The 26,747-nt window shown below is 39.8% G+C and overlaps 1 protein-coding gene across 9 annotated transcripts in view; it reads right to left on the bottom strand.

Annotated features, from left to right (window-relative positions):
- Positions 1 to 1,552: 1,552 nt before the first annotated feature.
- Positions 1,553 to 26,747, bottom strand: part of USP54 (ubiquitin specific peptidase 54) — a 93,499-nt gene continuing 68,304 nt past the window's right edge. For 4 of the 9 annotated variants that reach the window (XM_021548725.3, XM_077784584.1, XM_077784585.1 and 1 more), the window contains exons 10-23: positions 26,518 to 26,686; positions 25,118 to 25,288; positions 21,053 to 21,184; positions 20,378 to 20,758; positions 19,131 to 19,365; positions 18,227 to 18,366; positions 17,077 to 17,250; positions 14,014 to 14,133; positions 12,687 to 12,879; positions 9,019 to 10,472; positions 6,558 to 6,676; positions 5,341 to 5,481; positions 3,681 to 3,867; positions 1,553 to 2,965 (exon numbers count right to left, since the gene is read on the bottom strand). In XM_021548725.3, coding sequence (XP_021404400.2) covers positions 2,310 to 2,965; positions 3,681 to 3,867; positions 5,341 to 5,481; positions 6,558 to 6,676; positions 9,019 to 10,472; positions 12,687 to 12,879; positions 14,014 to 14,133; positions 17,077 to 17,250; positions 18,227 to 18,366; positions 19,131 to 19,365; positions 20,378 to 20,758; positions 21,053 to 21,184; positions 25,118 to 25,288; positions 26,518 to 26,686 — 4,272 coding nt within the window. In that variant the 3' untranslated portion in view covers positions 1,553 to 2,309. Of the gene's footprint in view, positions 2,966 to 3,680; positions 3,868 to 5,340; positions 5,482 to 6,557; positions 6,677 to 9,018; positions 10,473 to 12,686; positions 12,880 to 14,013; positions 14,134 to 17,076; positions 17,251 to 18,226; positions 18,367 to 19,130; positions 19,366 to 20,377; positions 20,759 to 21,052; positions 21,185 to 25,117; positions 25,289 to 26,517; positions 26,687 to 26,747 lie in introns of those variants that run through there. The other 5 variants (XM_077784587.1, XM_077784588.1, XM_077784589.1 and 2 more) reach the window with 5 other exon arrangements.

Genomic DNA, 26,747 nt, shown 5'->3' with positions numbered 1-26,747 from the left:
TATTCTAGTGTATTCTATTGCTATCTGTTAAAGGTGGGGCAGTTCTGTTAATTGGGCCACCTGTTAAAAACAGTTTTCTTCATCTCTTCCACAACCAATCCACCCTCCAGGAAATATCTTCTGTTAATGGGTCATTGAGTGTCACTGCATGACTGATAAAATAACATCATCCCATTGGGAGATTCTCCACCCAGGGGGAGGAGTCAAGCATTCCTACCTGGATATAATCTGAGATTTAGAACACCACAGGCAGCCTTTTTCCACTGGATTCCCAGAAGAGCAGCTTTCTTTTCCACTGGATTCCCAGAGGAAGACTAGGCCCATCTACACCACCACTGGACCTTCAGAGGAAAACACCCTTCTACAGGATCCCTGCTCCAACAGAACCATAGCTGCCACTGCAGGAGGACTGCATCCACCATTTAATGGAACTGCTACCAATAGCCTGACCCACAGGGTGTCAGGTCATATTCTGACTCTGTCAGTGTTGTTTTGTATTACTGCATTTTTATTTTATTTTTTCTAATAATGAACTGACATTCCTACTCCTATATCTTTGCGTGAGAGTCTTTAATTTCAAAATTATAATAATTTGGAGGGATGGCATTTACATTTTCCATTTCAAGAGCGGCTCCTGCCCTCCTTAGCAGACACCTGCTTTTTCAGATCGAGAGACATACTGTGAAGTCTGCAAAACCATTATGTTAAAAAGCCAAAAGTAATGAGGGTATTTTTGGAATAGAGGAGTGGGAAGACAAGAGTGCTTTTTTTGTACACAAAGAAGTGTACAACATAATCCCAAATGTAAAATGTAGGTACAGGAGACTACAACAATAATAGAAGCAATAGTGATTATTTAGAAACAAGAAACTGACACATTAAAATGACTGAAACGAATGAGGCTCAATCTCAGGCTAAACAGCAACAACTGATGGGATTCCATCAAGCCAAGCATGAAGTGAGAGCAAAGCCCCTTGGGTCATGGAGCAGGAGCCCTATCACTCACAGGGCAGCAATAGGGCAGGGCAGAGCAGCCCTTCCACCAGCACTGGCACACAGCTCCAGCCCTGCTCCCAACAGAACCATGCACCAGGACAAGCATGGAACAGAAACCCCCCCCTTGCTTCCGAACACCTTGTGACCACACCTGAAAGCATCTGCAGAAGCACAAGTGCAAGTGTGATTAAAATAACACTTCTCTCCACACCAATAATTTCTAATGATTTTTTTGTATATCTGTATACACTACCATCTTGCATAGATGTTGTAGTTTTCCTTAAAACAAGTAGTCACTCTCAAAATACTTTCTGAAGGACACTTAATTATTGTCCATTATGAGGAGAAATTTAAGTACTGAGTAGTATGAAACACATCAAGTCCTGACTCAAAATCAGGCATGTCCTCCAATCTAAGTCCTTATTACATAAACTTTGTTAATTAACTAGAATAAACAACTTATGTTTGTTCATGTGTAAGAAAATGAATCAGAAGTTTCCAGCCAACTGAAGAATAAAGCTAAACAGAAAAGAAAGCTCAAACACAGACGGGTAAATAGAACTATTTTCATAGATTTATTTGAAAAATACTTACAAAAGCAAGTATGCTTGACACTAAAATAGTTAAACTTATTCTGTGTTTACATTGGTGTAGTTAAGCGTGCAGCATTAACAGTCTTTCTGTTTGAAGCATCATTAGTTTGCTTTAAAGAAGTGGAGAAAATTGGGGTTTGCTGTGAACAATGTCTCCCTGTCACTTCCTCTGCAGCAACTACGGCTGTGATCTCTATATGAGATCTCAGAACATTGAAAATCGTGCTTGCTTTACTACCACCTGCCAAGTGCAGATTTACTGGAACCTGGAAGGTGGGTCAGTTTTTTTTTTCCTAGGAAGGAACAGGAGAGAGGAAGGAGAAGAAAATAAAAGGATTGGTTTCTTTTTGTGAAGAATTTACCAAAGCTACATTTCATGAAAAAGAGTTCTTAAAAATGTCCTTTTGTTAATTGCCAGCTTCCTTCAAAACATGTGCACACTTCTGAACTCACCTGTAAGCAAATTACCATTCCTACAGCACTTGTTTGCTAGGAGAGGCCAGGACTAGAATAGTTATGATTCCCCATCCAGACAGCAGTTCAGTAGTGTCAGAAATGAAATACAGTGCAATTAGTTTTCACATCCTGTATAGCTACATTTTAAGACAAAACTGGCACAGATACTGATTGGAAGAGTTTCCTGTCTCCATGCAATCCACACTCTGGCAACAACCATAGTCCACAGAGTGGTGTACTGGGGCACATAGAGTGAACGGGATCTCACCAGCCATTATTTTGCACGGTGCCAGTAGCTGCTGCTGCTCGAGCCAGCATATTTCTGTGTGCCTCAGAAGCAGAAGAAAAAGTCCCATCCATCACATGCACTGGCAGCATTCGCCTCCTGCCAGGCTGAGGGGTGTAGCTGTTCTCTCGCCAGTCTTCTTCTGGAGGCATATCTACTCTCCTTGGACCCGGGGCCTTCACACAAGAGGGGGGCACAGGGCAACCTTGAGAAGCACCGGGATCCCAAGAAGGCTCACGTGGTATTCTTAAAGTGCTGTAGTCTGTGCTGGCTGGTAGTCTGCAACTGATGGCATGAGATTCATGCATGTGACGCTGTGAAGGCTGCTGGAGGAAGCCTTCCTGTAAACTCTTGCCTGGCTGGCCAGCATGTTTCCCCCAGAGCATTGTTCGCTTATCTGGTAAGGTGGCTGTTTGTGCGGTAGGATAACTTGTGTTCAAACGGCCAGAGACACTTGATGCTCCACCTCCTAAATGCAAATTAAGAAGAGGCTTTTGCCCCTGGGAAAGGGTGCCTTTGGGTACACAAGGGAGACTCCCACAGCTCAGTGCCACACCTGGGTAGTCTTCACCTTGGAAAGCTTCACCCCTGTCAGGCACAACCAGAAGTTTCTGGATGATGTTCTTCTGATCTCCTGAAATAAAATTTTTTTAAAAAAGGTTTGCTTAGTTGTAATTTTTGTTTCATCCTCTCTGAACTATCAGCTGTGGCCAGCAGGTGACAGAACAATGAAATCACTAGTATATCCAGTTACTGGCTGACATGTAATTCTGAATAAAAGCTAGCTGTACCTTTTCCAGCATTCATTTTCCTCACTGCATTTCCTCTCCTTATCCTACTGCAGCTGCTGTCACATATTTCTTTACTAGCCCTTTGTTTCATCATAGAGGAGCCCAACAAAGCATTCCAAGGCTGGCAGATCAAACTGGTTTTGATGCTGTCACAGGAAAATAATTCTCATGCAGGAAGTAGTAATTTCTACTGCATCTACATGTGTGATTTGTGGCAATGAGTAACTTGTGGGATTACTCTTATACATGACAACAAGGTGGTGAGTCTTACTACTACTTTAACATTAAAGAAAATAACTCATAAAAATATTAATATGACTTTGTATAAAGGCATCATAATGTTTCCATAAAGGTTATTGGCCTCGGTTATGCACATTTAGCACAGAACCATAGAAAAATACTGAAGGACAGAGAAGAAGAAACATGATTTGTCCTTCTAGATTTCTGGAGGAATTCAGGCAGATAGTGAAAATCCATTATGAAAGACAAGAACTGAGGAGCTGTATTTCAGCAATATTTCTGATCATGAAGAAGGATGAAAAGTCCTGTGATTATTACCTGACAGTTTACGTGCCTTGCCCACCATGCTGGGCATCAGTACATCATGGGGTGGGTGCTGCACCTGGTTTGGGTTGTGCTGGGGATCAAAGGGAAATACAGGAGGATCATGGGGGAAAGGAAGGGAAGTGGAGCTGGAAGAACGGTGGCTGGTGTCCACTGGCATTTTCCTCATATTTGGTGCTTCCTTTTGTAAAATGAGAAAGGAGAAGAACAGAACATAAAATGATGAGTAAACACAGAGTTGGGTTGAAACAAGCAAAGGTGGTGTTGATCCAAGGAAGAAAGGGATGAGTCACTGGAACAAAAACATGCATCTCTATGTGAAAAAGACAAAAATTGCATCAATCCAGTGAGGCTCTTACTGAAGTAGTGGGCTATATAGGATCATTAGACTGGAATTGCAACAACAAAAAAAAAAAAAAAAAAAAAAAAAAGCAGAAAAAAAAAAAAAGCCAGAACAAAAACAAACCACTCTTGGGGATTTGGCTGACAAACTGAATACACAAAAGAATTTCAGGCCAGTCAGAATTGTAAATGGTATGCTACACAAGCCATGAAATAAAAGTATTGCTGATGCTTCCGTTCTATTTTCTACCAGGCTTCACTGAAAGCTCCGATTCCAAACTCTGAACAGATTTACCTGTGCTGTACCATTTGCCTCTATTAGGAGATACCTACCCCCAAAAGCAGGGATGGCTGAATGGCACAACAACAAACCATCACAGACCTGAGTGCAGTGCCATACTTGGAACAAACAAATATCCTAGTGGCTGCTTGTGTTGTGGGGATAGAAACCTTAGCAGAAAGAGCAGGTCTTGGACAGCTAGAGGTTTGTAATGGTTTCTGCCAGCATTTCCAGGTGTATGAGAGCCCTTAACTAAAACGTGCTGAGGAGTAAACTCATCAAAGTTGACATATACTTAGTTTATGTTACACAGCACAGAGGTACAATTGGACCAACCTGTCTAACTGATTTTGCAACTGAGACTCTTCTATAACTGTTACAGAGTTGGTTTCAAATAAAAGCTTGTGTAGAGTTTGCAAAAAATTCAGTCCAAGCCAAAAGCTGACATTTTATCTAGCTATATTGCTAAACACTATTACTGTTTTTCTGACACTTTTAAATTGCATCTAAGACTGCTTAACAAAGAGGACAAAGGAAAGATCAATCCCCTTACTTTTAGTCATTTTCTGTATGTAACTGCCTACACCGAATCTTGAATTGTCTCCCCTCTAATGTTTACTTTTACTCTCTAAAAATGCTATTTGCTTAATAAACTCACAAGAGAGCAGAAACTTTCCTTTTGATACTGGTAGGTTTTTTAAAATTATAGGTGTATGAGAAGCTTTCCTGAAAATACTTTAAGTCAACTGAAAAAAATGTTTATAGTAGTTGTTTCTGCATACTGGCAAGTAATGACATGTCAATCAGCTGCAGCAGCCAGCACTCTGCAATGATACCTGAAGAAGACAGCTTTGCTACTTATATAAAAGTTCATTCTTCTTCCAAATACAGAACAGAAAAGACAGGCTTTTAACATGACTTATTATTGAGTTGTCTTCTGTCTTGTTTGTTAACCAATAAATGAAGACAGAGAAACAGCAACCCTACACACAAATGATAGTTCTTTGGAAAGCTGCACATCATTCTACTTACAAAACTGTGAGAAGAGACCAAGGTCTCTTCTCTGTTTGACATAACTGTCCCACTGAGACTGCGAGCAATGCGACGGAAATTCTCTGCACTGTATATTTCCTCCTCTTCTGGCTCCCTGCTATGTTCTCTGGTATATGTGACCTGCAGACAATATCACACATTTCAGACAAGGTTTTCATAACATCAATTTTATACAGTAATTACAGGCAATGGATGAATAGAAATATAATGGAGCATACTTCAATGATATTTAATGACCTTTTCTGAAATCCTTCATTCAGGTACTACTTTGAAAACTTAAGGTAAATGGGTCTGTTTGGATCTGCTGATTAAAAGAATTATTCCTTATAGTATTTCTTCCCTTAGTAAATATACACAGATTGATTTGTCTAAATGAGATAGGTTCTTTTATAAGTATCTAAAGTCAGCATGAAATGTCTTTAGTGGGATGAATCTACCTAAAGGACTGACTGCTGCTACAGCCATCACTGCCCCTGGAGAGACAATCATGGCTGCAGCTGACAGTCATCTTATGATAAAATACTACAGTCTTCTCATCTTAAAAAAAAAAAAAATCCTAGGAGTATTTGATGAATGCTGGAAGCTTGTTAACTTTATGCTAGCAAGTGAAATGTTTATTCTATCTTTCCTCTCTTTTGTTCTACAGAAGAATAAAATCTGAGCTCCCTTTAACAGAGCTATTACATGAAATTTCATTTCCCCTTGAAAATGCTTCCATGTCTTCCTATACAGGCAGTTATATGTAACTGCCAGTTATTTAAACAGTTTCTTCCCAGAAAAAAAATGAGAATCTTCTCCCACTCTGAGGTGACTAACCACTAACTGTAGCAAATACCACACTATCACCCACTTTAAAAATAAAAGAGCCTGAGCCCTTGCAAGTGGTAAAATTAAGAAGCAGTTATCATGTTGTGATGCAAGGGAATCCATGTCACTAAGCTGAAAGAGACTAGATCTTAATCTTTTCAGGAGTGTGTTCCTCCATGCCAGAATTTAGATCATTTGATTGCATGCAGCATGAATCACTCATATTTTAGCTAGTTAATAATGAGCTAGACTGCATTTAAAATTCAAAGATTAATATCAATGACCACAGTACCTTTTTCATATCCAACTTAACTTATCCCACTGTAATTTCTTTCTTGCACAGGGCAAGCCCTTCCCCCTCTAGTACATCTTAAGTACCAAAATGTCACCTTGGAGGCAGAAGAGACAGTGGATCCACACAGACTGCGCTCGATCTCCGCTGTTGGGGTTTTCGACAGACCCATGCCAGCTGTAGCAGGCAGCTTCTTCACACTCGGGTTCACAGAGACTGGGAAAGAAAACACTGATTGAATTCAACACCTGACTGCATGTTATGGCACATTTCTGACTACCTTAGGTCTGACTCCAGCAAAGACAGAGGGACTATACACACAGAACAAGAAGTCACAGATCCTTGGAACATGAATACATCAGCTAACACCCAACATTTCAAGGGGAGACAACCTATCAGGATACTATGCCTACTTCCCTGGCCCTTCTGCAGGCTTCAGGGGAGCAGTTAATTGAACTACTTAAAATTTAAATTATTTAACTGCACACCAACACTTGCCTGATACAGAGGTGAGATTGTTTAGAGGGCCCAAAAAGACAAAAAATAAGCTTCCAGAAGGAAGTTACCCAAAGTTATTTGGGATAAAAAAGTCAGCCCCAGGTTCCCTCCCCACACATTTACCTGCTCCTTCCCATTCAATGCTACAGTTTCTCAGCCACTTGCTGTACTGGTTAATTAGTTGAAAGTGTTATTTTTAATTAGGATTGCTACAATCCACTTAAGTGCAATCCCCATCAACCAGTTACAATCCTAAAATTTCTCATGGAATAGACAGATCAGTGGCCTAATTTAAACCAGTCACAGGGAGTTAGTTCCTCTAAAAAGGAAGAAAGGTGATATGCTGATAATGCCACATTTTCTGCATTGAGGTGGTTGCATTTGGCTTGGCTTTAACTATGCTGTAAAGCCCCTCTCATGAAACAGAGGCATTTCACCATGATTCTGAATGCAAAGGTCTGACAAAACCAGTGGATAGGGGTCAAAGTTTCAACAGCATTTGAAAATGAATATGTAATCCAAGTTAAGAGAAAGAAAGAGCAGTCCTAGACCTAGGATTAGGTTGAAAACAATCAGGTGATTTTCATCCAGTTCATCACAGTAGATGCACTCGTTCAAACTTTTCAGTTTTATACAGAATTTGCAGAACTTAGGAAAAGCTAACTGAAAGTTACAGCAAACCAGAAGATCTCAAATACATACTTCACTTTAGAAGAATAACCCTATCTCATATCATATATGTGGTGGGAAAACAGGCAAGAAAAAGTCAGCATAAGAAATGGGTCATTTGATGACAGAACTCTGCAACTCCAGCTACCACTAAAGCAACTGGGCTTTATGCTGGTAGATTTCCAGAAAGAGCTTCCAAAATCAGTCAGTTAAGTAGGAATATACAAGAACTTTTGATTCAAGCCCATGCAAGACAGTATCTGCAAAGTTGTGAAGTCAGATCCTGCCTAAGTCTGAAAGTAAACCAAAAGGACAACAAAAGATAAATGGCCACATTTTGATGTCTTAACCGGTCTGTGAGTGGACTGCAAGACACAAGAGTTCCAGAGAAAACTCAAGGTGTTCAAAAAAAAACCTGCTCTAGACTTTACTGCAGTACTCACTCTGGTCACAGCCAGGTCTGACATTGTCAGGAATGATGGGGGCTCCATCGCCATGGCTGCAGGGCAGGGGAAAACCTGCCCTGCATATGCACTGCAATATACATCATATGTGTACAGCTAGATCTGTGTCACTTTGGTACCCATTCCATTTCAGGGTGCCTTGTATTTAACCAGAAAATTCACAGCTTTAATACTGTGACACAGATTACAAAGAAATTTGCTTCCCTTGTGGCATAGAGAAACAAGGTTGCCCTATCTCAGGCAGATTAGATCAGCTTAAATGGAACCTGACTGCTGTCATCAGACTCTAACTGCATGTCTCCAGCAACAGCTGGATATTCTCACTGATGGAATCTGTTCATTTTCTTTCAGCACCAACTACTCCACAAGGTGTCATGGATCCTCATGTACCCTCAGTGCTGCTTTCACAAGTAACCTTCTAGAACTTAAAGCAGACAGCCCCTAGCAAAACACAGGTTCAACTCTCAGATCTTGATAAACTTTTAGAAGTTATTTCCCTCAACCGAATACAGACCAAATTCTCAATTACAACACAATCAATTAAAATTCACCAATGTGGAGAATATTAACATAAGGTATAGAAACAGTTTTAATAAATTCCAGGGGGGATGCAGGACTTTCAAACAACAAAATTCCTTAGCCTGACATGAGCAGCTAGCTCTCTACTTGAAAGCAGGATCTATTTTTTCTATGTTACTCTTAACAGATGTTTGTCATGATCAACAGCTACTCTGCAGCCACCCCAGGCAGTGCTATCACATTGCTTTCTCCAGTTAGCTGGAAAGTTTCCAGAGTCTACAACCTGAATTTTTCTGCATCTTTGCACAAATTAATACCTGTTTAATTAAATCGACTAGAAAATGCATCTTCACCTACACTGCAGTACATAGGCAAGTCAACCAAGAAAAACAACTGCATCATTCTTACCTGATTGGTCAAATGGATACCTAGCACTGTCCTGTCTTCCCAAGAAAGGCCTAGTGGCCTGAGATGCCTGCAGACTAGTCTGATAGAGGGATTCCAGTTCTGAGAGCTCCTGTTCTGTGTCTTGATTCCACTGTGGATGCAGGTGTACTGGGATCCTGCTCAAGTCATCTCCAACTGCTCTCTGATTAGAAAGGAGTGGACTCCTCCCAGGTACAGGAAGCCATTCAGTATTCTTATTAGCCTTCTGAGAACTGTAATACCTAGTAACATTATTCACCCAACGGTCCACAGGCATAGAGGCAACCATGCTACTAGCAGCTCCATCATCCACCTCTTTCATTCCTCCATCATGACAGTGCCTTTCCACGTAGGGTACAGAGTCTGCTATGTTCTGTCCACCTCTTCTACACAGTTCTTCACTGTGAGAACAAAAATTCATAGAAGCAACATGTTGGGCACTAAAACCCCTCAAAGAAACTACCCCATCCCTAATATCCATAGTTGAGTGTAATTTTTCAGAAGACTGGTTTTTGTTTTCTTGGTTTTGATGGATTAGCTGTCTGTAACCAGAAGATGAATGGTTGATGAAAGATTTTTTTGTTAACTTTGGAGACTTCTCATCCTGACACACTGCAGTAATCCAGTCTTTTTCATGAGTACCTTTTCTCTGGGAGACTGTATGCATTTTCTGAAACTGCTCTGCCAAGGAGCGAACGTGTCCCTTTGTACTAAAAGCCTCAGCTTTACAACCATCTGCTGTGCCATATTCACCCTGTGAGGGAAATAAAATCTCCTGGCTGTTTGTTCTGTAGGACTTATGTTTCTGCAAAGGATCCGAGGAGCACTGCTGTGTAGGGGATGAAGTTGCAGGGGCCACTGCATGGTAGGCCCCTAAAAGATCAATGCTGGGCCGCACTGGAGAGCTTGCAAGTTTGGAACAAGGACTGTGCTGGCTGTCCTTTTCAGGAGATGCTGCTTGTGGTGGATGCGGACAGGGAAACAGCGTAGGCAAAGACCCAGAGTTTACTGTGTTAGCCTTGGATTGGTACTGAGGTGTGAGAACAGGCACTATGTTATGAACCTCTTCTAACTTGCTGCTACTGCAGCAATCCCTATAGTCTTTTAGCCCTGTGGCTGTTGTGTCAGCAAATTCCCCACTCTTGTGGGCTTCATTCTCAGTTCTTGCAGACCTCTCTGCCAACCCTTGCCTATAGGGAAAAGAGGGAACTTGGTCATGAAAATCAGCAGAAGCAGACTGGAAGTTTGGAGAGGTCCTGTTGGATGGATTGCTTTCAGAAGGGGGCAAGGAGGAAGACTCTGGATATAATGATGAGTGCAATTCATGGCAGGAAGCAGGTGGGTGGAAGAAAGAACTGGACCCAAATTCCACTTCTTTGTTGGGTTCCAGTGGTACCTCCTGGCTCAGCAGTACTTGGAGCGGGCCAGTCTGTTCACTAAAACACACAGAAGAGTAATTGATTAGCAGTAGTCATTGCTTATGTTTATTCCTAGGGTACAGACCTTGCACTACCTGACATACAGCTCAACATACATTGCTCACTGTACTCTGATGAAGACTTTGCATTAATTCACTAGACACATTTGTGTTAGTCCTTTGCTTCTAACTTTGTTTTCCTACTCTAACAATCTAACTGAATGAATTTCATATTTTTAAGAGTACTTTGCTACAATTAGGCTCTATATGAAGTATTCTTGTACAGCACCAGAAGCATTTCAACCAGTACATTGAGTATGTGAGAAGGAACAACTAAGAAGAGTAAGAATAGCATTTATATAAAATAACTGTTTCCAACAGTAACATCTTAAACATATTTTAAAATACTTTGGGCATGTTTGTGATCTGAACATGAACTGACAATATTTCCGTAAGATCCCCTCTCTGCAGGGGAACTTAATGAAGAATGATCTGACAAATGGAAGAACAGGTTGAAATTTTTCTCATATCATTTTTATAGTCTCATTTTTTGAGATATTTATCCAAAACATTAAATAAAGGTCAAGCTAAATACGTAACTATTACTCTGCAATAATTTGTATCTTAAGCATACTTCTAGAAAATAATGTTCATTAAGTATCAATGCAAGACAGTTATATTCTTGAGTCATACAAGTCCCTGGCAATTTTCTGCATTTAGTTAGCATTTTAATATACAGACAGAACAAACACTACTAAGTCCTATGAGAAAATGGCAGGCTACATCAGCTTCAGCAGAAAACTTAAGGCAACTATAAAATTACTGCTTTGTTTCCTCCTTGAGATGCATGGAATGAAAGTTATCATGAAGTCCTAGTTGATGTGTGTAGTAACGGAGCAAACTTTGTACTGTCTACAATGTTATTTAAATCAAAGCTGGAGTACAGAACTCTGACTATGAACAGGGTTTCTTTTTCCTTGGCTGAAATATTAACATTCAGGTGGATAAAACATTTTGCAAAAAAACCCGCTCTTTTCATGGAGCAGCCATGAGTGCATTTAGCATTAGCAAAACTAGTTAAGAAAGTGCCTTTCATTCTCTTAGAATCTGCCAAAATGCCTAATTTTGAGCTCTGCATTTCTCCTGTAAGAGAGAATATAATGGACCCCTGATTGACAACAAGATCAGCTTTCATTACATGTAATTCAGGTACTGCAGGAGAATAAAAGAGTGTTATGAACTACAGCCTGGCAGGTGTGCAAATTATCTGGGTTTGTATATAGCTGTAGCCGGCATTTTACAGAAAGGAACAGAAAAATTATTCTCATCCAAGATTTTATCTAAGCTTCTGGTAATACAACATGTAAAAAAGGGGAGAGGGGGAAAAAAAAGTAACAGTTCAAGAAATAGCCTAGAAATTGGATAGGGATGGTCTAGTGCTAGGAGGGAATGGCATGGGAAGAAAGAAGGATTAAGTTGCATGCTAAAGACAGTAGGAAGAAAGGATCAGTTATAGCAGAGAGTTAATTATGCTGTAGTTAAAGTCAGAATGGAAGAAAGAATCATGAAGAGACACTGAGGAGGGCTGGTAAGCCAGGCTACAGGATGCTAGGAAGCACAGAAAGAAAATGAAGAATGATGGAGTAGTCAAGGTGACAGGATCAGGATCTGGATTCAAGAGTTGTACCAGTGCACCACCAAGAGAAGTGGACTAGTAAGAAAAGATCAGTGTACTTGACAATTTTCAAAGTACAAAGCACTAAACACACTGGCTGATGTTCCCAGAAAAAAAGCAACTATATCAAAATTTTGACTGTAGTACAGTCTTTTACTGACTGAGTCCTGAAACTGCTCCTGATTATAAACAGTCACATTTCATCCTAATTTATCCCCACTTTTTTTAGCCAGATTATTGTCTATTGTATTTTTTCTTTTGGTGCATGAGACATCAATACTGCCAGGCACTGACTGCTACAATTCTGTGTCACAGATCACATTTTGAACACATGCACATTGGACTATTCTATAAAGACTGGGAGAAAGGGTGGTGGGGAGGGGGAAAATGGGGTAGTTGACTGTTTTGTAATAGATTTAACCTAGAGAAGAAAAAAACAGGTGTAACACAGTAGGACTTGGACTCTCTGGGGAATATACATAGTTTGCTACTTCTTTCCAGACCGCGCTGCTCACAGACGCAGCCCAGGTCCGTGCCTAGGCGAGGTACTCGCACTACCTTGTAGACTGGGCCATGGTGCCGCCCTGGGGTGGGTGGCAGGCTGGCGGAGGCAGCGGCTGCGGTGGCTGTTGGTGCTGCATGCGATCCTGGAGGCTCCGGGCTTTTCGGATACTGATTTGCAGCTTCTTATCGACTAGGGCTCTGCTGTGAGTGCTAGCGCTGGCATCATGCATGGCAAGTCTTAGTTTAGCTAAAATGCAAAAGAAAACATAGCAGAAAACAAACAGAAAAAAGGAATAAAATTGAAAAAAAAAAAAAAAAGGAAAAAAGATGCAGCAGGAACAAAAAACATGGACCATGCAAATACTGCCACAAAAGAATTCACAAGGATGCTACTGTTTCCATTAATGCACATTCAGCTAAGCCAGGAGTACAAACATATTAACTGAAACTAAACCAAAATAAAATAAAAATAATATCCTTTCTTTAGCCCAATTTCTCATCCCTTCATACAGGCTCTTTCCAGCCCTACTACAATGATGCTTCATTCTGTCACGTACTCTTCTCCTGCATTCTCCATACCTGGGACTCCCTTTGTGTGCAGGAATACCCAGCTGGGATTTGAGATTCCTTGCTGGAAAGAAAGCTAATAGAGCTGTAACTACAGCTGTATGCCACACCCTTTATTCTGCAGTCCATAAAAGCCAATTTCTAAATGAAAACAGCACAGGAGCTACTCACCCTGTCTGCAGCCATTCTACACAGACAGAGGGGAGCATGGGGTGAGACAGCCAGCCAGTCATAATGGAAAAACACCAAAAATAAAATGAAATCACATAGCACACATTCTCAAAGGTCACAATGCATTTAAGCACTTCAATGTCCTAATGCTTTTTTCTTCATGAAAGTTAATGTACAGCATAGTTCACTTCTGCTAATCCAAAAGACTCTAAAGTGGGCTACCATTTTCTTCCTATGCTATACCCTCAATGAAAAACAGGGGAGCTTAATGGCCTTTGCAATTTGGCCTGATGATGTAGAAAAATTGAGTGGCAAGGGGAACCACCTATCAGGTGCTTGCAGAAACGTAACAGTTAGCAGCAAAAAGGGCACATCAGCACCCCAGTGCTATTATTACCTTAGCACTGGAGAGAACAACAAAATGAATGCAAACATGAAAAAACAGAGATGAAGAGGAATAGGACTAAAACTCCCAAATGGGAATGTTTATAAGAATGAAAAATTCTGTCTAGCTGCATATTCCTAAAGAGCAGCTGGACCCCATATCACAACCTGACCACTTACTGTGATGTGGCATTTCAGACTCTATTCTGTATTAGTAAACAGTCAAAGCGCAGTAGCTCAGGCGGTTAAGGTTACTTACATATAGCTTCGTTACAGAGAGCCAAAGCTGCAGCACAATCCCCCTTCTGCTCCTGATTCAGCGACTCTTCAAAGATTGAGTCTGCCTCCTGCATCGACTTCTCAAAGCCATCACTCCTCCCTGTAAATGGGCAGCACCCTTCATTTTGGTTTCATTATTGCAGAACCCTCACTTACCCTCATCCCATTTGTGATCACCAAATCCTTCCACACACGGATTCTTGCAGAGGCTGTGCATATCCCAGACTGCACCACCTAAACTTCCCTAAGCAGAAGTACATCTTGAGCACCCTGATATGCTTGACATCCACACAGTAAAACTACCTGAAGTGGATTTTTTTCCCTCAAGTTTTCTTTAGTTGAGAAAGTTGTACTGGCTTATTCTACTATTTTCAGTGTTTTAAGTCAGCATAAAAGATGGTACAGACATAGAACAGAGTCAGTTCAAATTACTTCGGTCAAGAAGGAATTAAAACTAAATTTAGAACCAAATAAAATGTATCAGTAAAAGAAATATAGCAGATTAGGTTTTTTTCATTGTACGTTAAGTTTCTTGACAAAATCCATTTGTCTCTTCTTCATTAAAATGGAAACAAACTGAAACAACTAACACGTCTGGGGAATGAAACTCGGAGTTGAGTGTGAACATAAATGCCTACATGAAATACTTCTATAAACAAGTCTAGTGCATACACTTAACTGCTGTAAGTCAGAATATAAAAACCCAACAGTCTTGCAACCTGAAGAACAAGGTGGTGGAAGCTGAGAAGAAAGGGACAACTATCAAGAATTTCTTTTGCAACGATTTACGAAACAGTGTTGGAGAAGAGAAGGAGAAATCATTCTGGACACAAAAAGAAACTGCATCCTGGTATCATAACATCAATTTCTGAGAAGAAGAAATGCTCAAACTATTTTGTGTCACCTATTAGGCATTATGCAAATTATGCACTAAAATGTAAACATTCAAATGAGGCAGGGAAAAAAGAAAATAAAACTTGACTTTTACTTTGTTCAGGGGTAGGTCTTTTTTAATGGAACATGTGTGTCATCGTGGCAGAGAGGGTGAGTACCTTTATCAGCCAACAGTAAATTACATTCTCTCAATCTGCATAACACATGCTGTGGTCTGACCTGCTCCCTAGCACTGCTGTGCACAGATGTAAATACAAACTCTTTTACCATAAATCTCAAAGAACCTGCATTAAAAGCTAGTATTGGAGAGAGAATGAGAGTTGTTAGAGCAGTAAGTTAATCAAGCAGCACCTTCAGTTTCAAAATCAAGGCATCTGAGGCTTGTAATCAAGGACCGAATTCTAAAGTTAGCTTTCTTTGCATGAATTTAGCAGTTTACTTGAGGGGAAAATGAGTCAGAAGTGTTCTGGAGTTCTGCATACAAGCAAGTCCTCCAGGCAGTCCAGCAGTCTGTTAAGCTATTACATCTCTGATTGGGAGGGGGAAAAACTTAAAAAAAATAAACAAAGGCATCCCTAGATCTCAGGTCAATGCATCTGAACTCCTCAAGCATTCTACCAAATTCTTTTTTGATTAAGCATTAGCCTAGTTTACTTTCTTTCTAAGCAATCCTTGCTTCCATCAACTAATAGAATAGATCAAAAAGAGGGGTAAAATACTAGAGAACACGCTGTTTTCTTTCATGCAGGAGAAGCAGGCAAGACAACATGCTCAGCAATAGAGGTTTACTTTTCAATTTTAAAATCACTGGCATTTATACTACAAAAGTAAACACTATACTAATAGAAAAATATATCCATCTACTCTGGTACATCAGAATTTTTCACCTGGTAACCAGCAGGCCACAGTAGGACTGTAAAGGATTACTGATGGTCAGCAAAAATTAGAGAAACATTCCCAGTCAGACATGCTCATGGAGATCATATTGTTCAGCTGCCACTGGCACAGCATCATTCTGCCTGCTGAGCAGTTGGCATGGCTGTATGTTGCAAACCACAGTTGGGATTGTGGCCAAAACTGGCACTGCTGTGGGCTTGCACCTCTCCTTCCTCTCCTCGAGCAGCAAACCAACAACCTCAACTCTCTTCTACAGCAGGTTGGAGGATGTAGTGAGGAGATGCCAGGAAGCCTGGCAACACAGGATACCACAGCAGGACTGCCCTGATCATACATACTTTTGTTGGACAAAGCCCAGGTGTTCACTGGCTCTGCTCACCCTCCAACACTCCCCAGTTAACTGTTCCAGCAGGTTTCAAGGCTCACTCTTGACTGGATCAGTGCACTTTATCCCACCTTTCTCCTGAATCCTTTTACTGGCTGATAGAGATTCAGGGCTAATACAAAGTATTACATGTGAATCATGTCATGTTCTCTCTGCTCCAGTTGCATCCTTCCAATTAAACCTGTTTTGCTGCCATCTCCTGCCAGAAAGATGAGGTGTCATGGAAAAGACAATCAAACTTAGGTTTTGGTTTTTAATTATTTTAAAATTCTTTTTCCTTAGAAAAAGATAGGCAACCTAAATCCAGTTCAGCTTAGATCCAGCCAGAGTACTTGTCCCAACACCTGTACTGTTGGTGCACAGCCAGGCAGGGAGAAAGACTGCAAAGTAAAAGGGCAGGAACAAACATAACTGCTAAGGGCTGCAAAGGTACTAAAATCAAGCAGAAACAGAACGATAGTTTATATTAACTACTTCTGCTGCAAGTGGAGCTGAGGTGTCTGAAAGGGAAAAACAGCAGTCTTGCTCATTCCAAGATGCTGGTTAAAGGCTTACAGCTAAATCAAGGTATCAATACTATCAACAGTGTATATCACTGAAAAAATGGAAAAATGCAGATATATTCAGAATATCTCTACATTACTTTGCTTTTTCATTTAAGAAGAAATTTGATCAAAATACCGAACAGCTTTTTAACTTTCTATAGGTTTGAAATGGATAGTATTTCACCTCCTGAAGGTACAAAACTGTAATGGGGGGTGGATGTGATGAGAGACACACACACACATTAAGTCAGGAAATTACATTCAAAGGTTCAAAAAACTTCAGCACCACCATCTTGCAAAATGTGCTGTATTCAAAGGTTACCCTGATTCTGCAGTTCATCTAGATCCATGAACCTGCTGGGACGGGGATTAAAGCCCATTGCGGCCTCCATTTCCTTTTCTTTTTTTCTGCGTAGTTCTTGCTCATGTGCTCTCCTTGCCACCTCTTCCTGCAATTCATCCAGCTCACTCTTTAGAGGAACAAAGATGTCTCCACCTTCAAAACAAACAAACATCTTTGATATCTCTATCTCTTAAAGTATCCCTTAAAAGACAAGGAGAATAAAATTAACATTAGGTAATAACAGTCTAAGAGACCACAGAACTGTAAAACATAAATTTTGTTTTGTTAAGTTTTACTTATAAAAATATACTAGTGTTTCAAGCTCCCCTGCAGCACAGCCCATGGATTCACTGACTCATGAAAACAGCATATACAACAGAAAGAATCATTGGAAGAAATAACCCTAAGCTGATGATGAAATCTTGAGGCTTCTTGCTGTGTTTATAACTTTTAAATAAAGCTATGTCAAATTAGCCAGATCACTAGCTCATAGAAGTTAAATGGATTCCATTGAGTTGTTTTTCACCTGACTGCATGAAGTGGATGAAAATCGGAGGAAAATAAAGCACCTCAATATTCTACACAACAGAAATTCATCAGTTCTCATTATCAGTACAACTATTACTGGTATTCAGAAAGTGTCTCCCCTGCTGCCTTTCCCTTCCCTCTCTGGAATAAAGTATTTGCTCAGAATGATATATAAGCAGAAAAGCTTAGCCTCAGCCCAAACAGCTTGTAACAGTACATTCACAGTTCTAAGAGTTTTGAATTTCATATAGAATTACAAGCTGGTTTTCAGGACTCTACTAAGTTATGAGCTATGCTTGAGAAGGTTTCTTTGACTGATGGCAGAATATTGAGTTATAAGAAAGAATAAGAAAAATAGCTTTATTTTATCATTTAAGTGAATACATGAAAGACATGCCAGAGCAACATGATCAAAGGAATATTTCAACAAAGGTTTTTGCAATCCCCTTTGGTAAATCTTATAATTATTTATTGTAAAACTGTCATGTTCTTAGATGTTGTTTTTCCCTTATATTTGCTCTGTGAACATAAACATCCAGAAAGTAAAGAACAACTTGATACATTTTACCGTACATAACCACCCCTACAAAGTGTATCTTACCATTTCCCATGGTGTGTGGACTGTTTGTCCAGCTCCCAATTGATGAAGCCGACTCCACTTCCAAGATGCTACTACTGTGAGACTTTGGAATGTTACGCCAAGCAGGAACAAATCCACCTGCTCTCTTCATATGAACATCCCTCCAAGAAGAGAGAAATTATAGTTTACCATTTGACTAATTTCTCCAGGAGAAATAGTATCTACCTTTTTTGTACCCACACAAACATGTACTTCCATTCTAATGTAATTTTAAAAGAAGTCTAAGAAGAAAATAATAAAATCTTGGGAGAAACACAGGAAGAGAAAGTTAAAAAGGAGGACAGTAATTCTATTCTCCTCCATAAGGTGATGCAATTAAAACTGTGGTCCAGGAGTTATTCAGAACAGATTCTTACACATTATATATTGGCCATAAACAGTGCCAGTTTGTGGTTACCTGAAGCTTTCTAAGTCAAGGAAAGAGACACATTGTGCTGTCTATTTATTTTTACATGCAAATATTTCAAGTATGTCTGAAAACAAAGATTTCTATACAAGGCTACTGATTTCTCATTTTCTACAAGGTGTCTATGAATCAATGGTTTAATAGAAACAAAAAGGACTATGCTACTTAAAGTACAAGCTTTTAAATCACAGACAAAGGGCACAATTATTTCATATGCATCACTTTAGACCATATTTCCCAAACATTCAAGCCTCTTTTTCTCTGCTCACCAGCAGTAAGTTATCAATATGCTGAGAAGAATAGGCTCCCATTTCCCTAGTATTTCTCCCCTGTCCCACCCAATAAAGATGTATTTAAAACTAGGACCACTGTTTTGCAAAATGTTCCACACCATTATTTCACTACAAAAAAGAAATCAAGACTTTAATCATTCCAAGCATGAATTTTGGTGAAATCTACCTGTGGGTGCTTGAGCTTTCAGACAAGGGCATGTCCAGACTAACTGGGCTGTTGCTGTTGCGCTCGCTGCTTTCGTAGCCAGACTCCATCCTCTGTATTAGATGAGGATGTTGATCCATCACATGGTGCTGGGTGCCCCGGCCCAGCACACCACGCTTGTATCTGACATTTGACTGGCTTGACCTTGTTGTGTGAACAGCGTGTTCCTTTTCCTCATTCTCAGCAAGTTCTTTACCTGTCAAGATAAATAATACAGCTTGGTAGAAAACCTAAGCTTCAATACCAGCAAAATATCCATATATGTTAGCTTCTCAACTATGTTTAAACCAGAAGCACTATCCTTAGTTTTGTGCAAAACCTGCAATATAAATTAAGAAAAATGAAATACTTTTATAGCTTTCCTAGCAATTTTAATAACCTGTTTACAAATTTATCTTTGAATCTCTCCCCTTTAGTATAACTTACCATATCCCCCCTGAGATAACAATTAGGTCTGCAATGAAAATCCTTTTTTCCCCATAATAGTTATTTGCACAAGATAATTTTACAGTATATCCAATTGCATTTCCAATACTCTGTCATATCTCTTTCAGATGCTCTCATTTTTCACACTGCTTATTTTGCTATTTATGATTTGTTGTGGTTTATACAGAGGACAGGAAAACTTGTTTTTTTTTTAAATACTCCCTTATACATTTCATGGTCTTTCCACTTAATTCTTGTTTGCGTCTCTTCCTTCTCTGGAGGTGTTTTCTCTTCCCCTTCACCCCTCCTTTACATATTCCTTTATGCTTCCCAATTATTTTCAATTGTCAAAACCAGCAAAGTCCCCATCTACAAGCTGCATAGATAAATCAACACTGGCTTCCAGGCTCTTATCTTCACAACAAGAACTCTGACTGATACACAAGGTACATTCTGCACCATACTCTGAGCCATCAAGTAAAAATACCGTGATGAGCCAGAGGAAAAACCAGAGCAATACAGAAGCTCACTCCAAAAGACGAACTTCAGACACTTAGTACTATAGCTTGTGACCATTTAAGCAGGATAGATGGTATTGTTTCCCTTAATTTTTCCTTAGACAGGAAACATAGGACACAGAAACCAAACAGAATTACCACACACGCCATACAAATACCCACACAGAATATAGTCTCCACAGGCATGACTCACCACTGACCTCAATTCCATGTTCAAAATTTCACTTCCCACACATTCTGAAGTAAATATTTTCAAACTCTTACCTGCTTCTTCAGAGAAAGGGCTAAGCTGAGTGTAGCCACAATGTTTCCTCTTGTCTTTATTGAAGATGCTGTCTATATTCAGAGACTCTCTTTTGGGTCTCCACGTTGGCCGGTACCTGCTAGATGAACTGGATTTAGACTCGCTACTGGTACTCTCCACTTCCCAGTCTCGGGCATGTGCAGACAGGCTTTTTGAGGGTCGTGTTTCTGCCTGATCCACACTATTCCCTCCACAAGGGGAATTCTGGATGGGCTGGGAAATCTGCTGTGGTCTGCTGTGGATCATATTGCTCACTGTCTCTTTAAATTCCCTCAGCCTGCTGGTGCTGCTGGATGGTTTGGGGGCAGTTCTGGGGGCTTGTTTCTCCTTCAAGGTTTCCCCTGCAGTTTGTAGAGACAGCAAAAGCCACAAAAATAACTTAAATTAAACTAGCAGCCCTACTTGCAGCATCTTCATGCAGACATTGAGAAGTGCAATCCAAAACAACAAAATTATAATATAAAATCCTACACTCCCTAAACAAACATCCAACCAAAACAGAACTAAACATCAAAAAGCAAAGAGAGGATTAAATAAAGACAAAAACAGAACAATGAGGGAAATGCACATACACACAGAGAACATTAAAACATTTAGGAAGATACCAATATTTAAAATAAAGTAACATCTCTTGCCTTCACTGTGGTATCCTGATGACTGAGCCTCATCTCCTTTCCGCCTAGACCGGCTAGAACTCCTCTTGCGGTCTGCCAGCGAGCCCTTCTTTGAAACATGCCTCTGATTGCACTCACTGTCAGTCAGGTGGCCTGGAAGGAGGAAGAACACAGCAGAGATGACAAGACCCTTCAGATCAAGTGTTCACTATGCTAAGAGCAGCAGGACTCTTGCTCCTTAGGAACTACAGACACTCCAACACTAACTGGCAAGTTTAGGTAAGGTTTTGGTTTTGTCTTGGAGAAGATGTTCCATTCTTAAGGTCATAAGAGAATAATACAGCCCCTCCAACGACTCCAGTTAATGACAGCTTATCCAAGTGCCAAGGAGAAGGTTGACTCTCCTTTGTCTTTTAACAGTCTAAGGACACCACTTTCTTGCTGTCAGTTTTAATGATTATGAACACGAAACTCCTGAGGACAGCTTGCCAGACATTACTCTGCTGAATAAAGACTCAAACACATGAATGAGTTACCACTTAATAATAAAATACTGCACATCATCAGCTGCTCTGCACTAACTATTCATCTCTTTGCCTGTAGCAAACACTAAGTAACCTGAGTTAGCCTAGTCTACTGTGAAGAAGCCTCACTTGGCCCTCAAGGGCCAAGCCAGCTAATTCACATCTGCCACAAGCTAAGAGCACACTCACAAACTGTGAACATGGATCAGCTGACACACAACATTCCCTTCTACAGCTTATGTGTCTGACTGCCAGTATTTTCTCTTCAACCAAATTTACTCCCCATTTCCTCACATGAAACGGGAATTAAGACTATTTGACATCTCAAATTTTCTGTATTGCCTTTGCTCAATTCTATGGTTCTCACACAGTCACAGTCCTAAACCTGCAAGCACAAACACACGTATGGCTTTACTCACGTGAGTAGTCCCAAGCAGAGATGCAGGATAAGAAGGGAATTTATGATAAGCTACAAAGACTTTTTTCTAGCCTTCATATCACAAACTTTTACCCCACATAGGATGATAGGAAATGAAAATTCCTAACAGCAAATAGTGGTCTAACAGCCCCCAAAACTGCATAGCCTTCTCCTTGCTCTAGAGATTAGCATCAAAATCAACAACATTAAAAGCAGATTCTATGTATAAAATTTTACCTGCAATAGTTAAAAAACCAATTCACTGCAACTACAATTGCTACAAAGATATTACAATAAATGAGTAGGAAGGAATCCAAACAATAAAAAGCAAGCTATATAAGGTTCACTTTTCATTTGCATAGGAAAGAGTGATTTTGTGGCCAAATTTTTTAGAAACAAGCAGACTACATAAAAGAAAAGAAATTAAGGAAGCAAAAGAGAAATGCTGGCAATGAAGATAAAAGATGTGTAGCATTTTGATAACTGAACATAAGTCTGTGCTTTGGTGGATTTTTTCCCCCTTCACAGCATCAACTGCCACATATCTTTCAGGAACTCCAAGAACAGTCTTATCCTTGCAGTGGTTCCCCTCAAGACAGAAAAGAGTGACATTTCACTTCAGCATACATAACTTCTCTAGTTAAACATTCCAACCTGATAAAGATTGTTTGGTTAGCATCCTTAACTACCATGAGAGAAACTATCTGACAGTATTTAGTGCTATCAGCACTAGCTGAGGGTTTGCATTGAATAATGCCCAGCTCAGTCCTTTAGAAGGAGGGCTGCTAGCTTTGAATTAATATTTTCTTCTCCTTTCAAAGACTGCAAATATTGTCCCACTGTCATCAGTGGGACAATAGTCATGGAGGAGATGTAAAGAATCAGAAGTCCGTAGGACACAGGCTTTGTTGTCTTTATTTGGACACTCTGAAATAAAGACTAAATCCAACATAATGCATGAATATAGGAATTAAAATCCCACGAATATTATCTGGCACTTAAGACTCACTTTTAAAAATTCACTAAAATAACAATCCAGGCCTTTTGAGTGCCTAACGATGCTTAAAAGTTGTCTCTTGATGTAGGTATCTCTTCAATACCTCATCTCCTAGACTTGGGATGGCAAACAAACAGCAATATTCAAAGGAAAAGTTTGGTTTTGTAGGAGTTGTGTGTGTCTAAGAGCATGTCAGAGAAGGAAATGAAATCAAATGGGTTAAGACAGTAACAACCTCTACTCCCTCCCCCTGAAATCTCAGTTGCACAAATAGGGCAGCCAGAATACGCACATTTTTCTCAGCAGCACTGGTGGGTAGGAGCAAGAGAGGGCTTATGCAGCCACTCTTCTGCCCCAAGAGCCTGAGGTCATACAACCCAATGGTGGAGCTTCCCTGGAGGATGACGTGGGATAGGGTCCATAACTTTCTGGGCTGGAGTACTGGGTAAATGGCCATTAAATGAAGAATCCTGCTCTTGCCCAGAATGATTCAGTTGACAGCTCAGTGTGGATGGCTTCTTTATAGCCCCACGGATCGCCATTTGATGACAGAGCAGTTGTATTAGTTGGCAGACTGACTTTTTTTGGAAAGGTAGCGGGTAGGTAAAAAAAGAGGGGAAATGCCCAGACAAGTGGTTAGCTAAGGAGACAGACTGAGTATCACTAAGGCTGAATTGGGGAAGATAAGGACAACTGAATTTAGGTGGAGAAATGGGCTAAGCTGAAGGGGAATAACACAGGATAGAATCAATAGGAGAAGAAAGAAAAAGAAGAGGACAAAGTCACTAAAAATGACAGAACAAAAGGTTACATGCTGAAGTTCATGCTCACATGTTTGTGACCATCCCCCTTACTCTCCTTTTCTGCCAACTTCTGCATGTCAAGTTTTGTAGGCAGGAACCTAATCCAATAAACTCTGTGACATTTTTGCAAACTATTTAAAAAGTGTACCACCATCTTTCTCAATTTTGTCTTCTTTGTACTCCGAAGATAAATATACATTTAGTTTCCACATCACTTAATTTCTGCTCCAACTTTCTTTTCTTTCTCACACCCTAAGACTATAACTGGTCCCTACAGCATTAAGTATTTGCTAAAACACTGGGAAGATTGTTAAGCTATCTTAGCCTGTGTATTAGTTACTTAGACCTCTGATGAAGAATGAAAGAATACTAAATAAAATGAACTTGAAACGTTTTTTTTCAGATTTTGATGTACCACAGATTACTACAAAGGAACCCACTATGATACAAAAGAGGAACAATTTAAAAAAAAAAAAAGGACAAAGCAGTCTGACAGCTTTGTCCTGGTGGAACCTAACAACTGCTGCTTCTACTCTTAGGTCTTCTTAGAAAATCCATTTACAGCACAATAAAGTAACTTTTCAAACAGAAATAGCAGATCCTATTTCTGATGCTACAGAAGTCTGACCTTAACTTATGCACTACTTTTTTAGAAGTGATGTTAGAAGTTACTGCATGCAGAAACAATCTGACTATGGACACTAGCCATGAATAATTGAGGAGATCAAGTCTTTAGACTTCCAGTTAACCTCTTTTCAACTAAGGAGTGTTAAGGCAGACTGTTCAGCTGCCCAAAGGAACAAATAAATAAATAAATAAATACAGACTATCTTCGCACTGGATATTACAGCTTAACTTGCTTCCATGGCACAGGCAGAAAATTATCTTATGTTCCTTACTGGTGCAGTAAATACTACCAGCACTCACTCACACAAAATCCTTAGTTCCCAAGTATGAAGGACTCTGGTGATGAAAGCACCTTTTTTAGACAGCTGCAACTCCTGAAATGAAGTAACTTACCAAACCCTACAACAGGGCCATGCAGACTCCAACTCACAGACTTATATAACAGAGAAGGCAGTATTGTGGATAACAGAAAAACAAATCTATAAATGCTTGTCTGGCTAGACACAGGTCTACAGAAGCCAACAAGACTTTTAAATCATGGGGTTTTTTTTGGTGAATGCCAACTGTTGTTTACAAATCAAAAACTCTGGATGTTAAACACTGTCTGCTCTTCTATTAAAGGTTGTGTGTATATATAGAGATATTTTCAAGTGGAATCCACTGCAGTCATTTTATCTAGTGACAATGATCACACACAGATGCAATGGTGTCTGCTACCTGTGTCCCTGCTGCTTTGTGAAGCGGCATCATTCTCCACATTGTAGATGACTGTCCCCTGGGAGTCAGAGGAGAAGTGACTGACCACAGACTCATGGTGTGCCTGTTTATAAGCATAGCTGTCTGTTGAGGAGTCTGTCCGGGTATCACTAGAAATGGAAGGTTCTCTCCCTGGAGAAGAAAGAAATGTCAAGGAAGCAATGTCAAGTTTCAATCTTTTTCAGCTATTATAAAAGTCAAGAAAGACTCTAAGAAAAGAGAGCAAGGCAACTGTATAGAAATTATCAGAAAAATAGAATATCAAAGATACCAACTCGGATTCAAGAACACCAGAGATTACGGGAAAAGTCTGCTCCTTTGGGGGCATGGAGACAGTGTTATTCCTTCTAAAAACCTGTTTCTTTCTTCCTCTTTTGTAAATCCAAGCTTATCAAATCTTTTTAATATGCAAAATTAAACTACATCCATTGGACTGAAAAGTACACATTGGTACCATACTGAAATTATTGTTCATTTTCAACACTGAGTGCAACTACAATATGGAACACTGCTTTGGGGAAAGTAAAAAAGTACTGAAGTACAAAATATTAATAAGGGTAACAAGAACATCATGTTATAATAATTAACAGATTTCATCTATTATAAATCAAAAGCTATCTGGTATAAAGTCTGTACTGAAAATACTTTTACCTAAAGCAAAGTACCCTGCTCCTTCTCACGAAGCCAGCATTGATCCCCTACTGAAAAGTATGAAGCATCACGATTCAGTTTCAGTAAAGTAATACTTGAACTGTTTAGAAGAGGTAGAAAGGGCAATCTCCTACCTCCACTTTCAGAAAATAAAAGTAAAAAATCTGAACAATTTGAAGACTCCTGGTAATTTTACACATGTAATGTATACGTTACTTAATACACAGGATATTAGTTTCATACTCATTTCTCAGTAGAGAAATTAAAGAAAAAATATAATAATGAAGGAAGTAGTTCTTATGTTTATCTGCAAACACTGACCTTGAGGGCTCTTTGCATTTCTTGTGAGAATGAGTCCTGCAGTAAATGTCCTATTTAAGGACATTTTAGATCTTTTGAAGTCAAAAATTGCAGTTATTGAAGTCATAAGTTAGTGTTCGTCTATACATACACATTACATCAGGTCTGTCACTTCCCCCATCCTGCAATTTCTTTCTCTAAACTTTTTGGAAAAGACTGCTATCCAAACAATCAACAGTCTTAGACCAAGAGAAGTTCACAAATAAAACATTGGAAATCTTCAAAATTTTTGATCAGCTTTAACAAGCACCAAGGACCCCTGCTGACAATAATACACTCCAAAGAAGGAAAACATTTCACATGCTGTGTTTCAGCATGAAGGTACACGGCACAGAGCCCACATTGCTTACCCGAGTCCTCACTGTCATAGCAAGTCCTGCTATATTGCTGTAAATCCACCTGAGGGGGCAAGTCTTGAGTTGACACTGGAGTTCCCCTTGGATCTGCATAGAGCAGCAGCAAAGGTTGATAGTGACCCTTAATGCACTTTGTCACAACATCTTTCCATTTTGGACCAATCTGAATTGACAACCAGAAAAAAAAAAAAAGAAAAGGAAAAAAAAAAGGTAAGGTTTTCTGT

Source organism: Lonchura striata, chromosome 7 (genome assembly GCF_046129695.1).
Source record: "Lonchura striata isolate bLonStr1 chromosome 7, bLonStr1.mat, whole genome shotgun sequence".
Lineage (NCBI taxonomy): Eukaryota > Metazoa > Chordata > Aves > Passeriformes > Estrildidae > Lonchura > Lonchura striata.
Note: the sequence above shows the minus strand (reverse complement) of the source record. Positions and strands in the feature narration are given on the sequence as shown.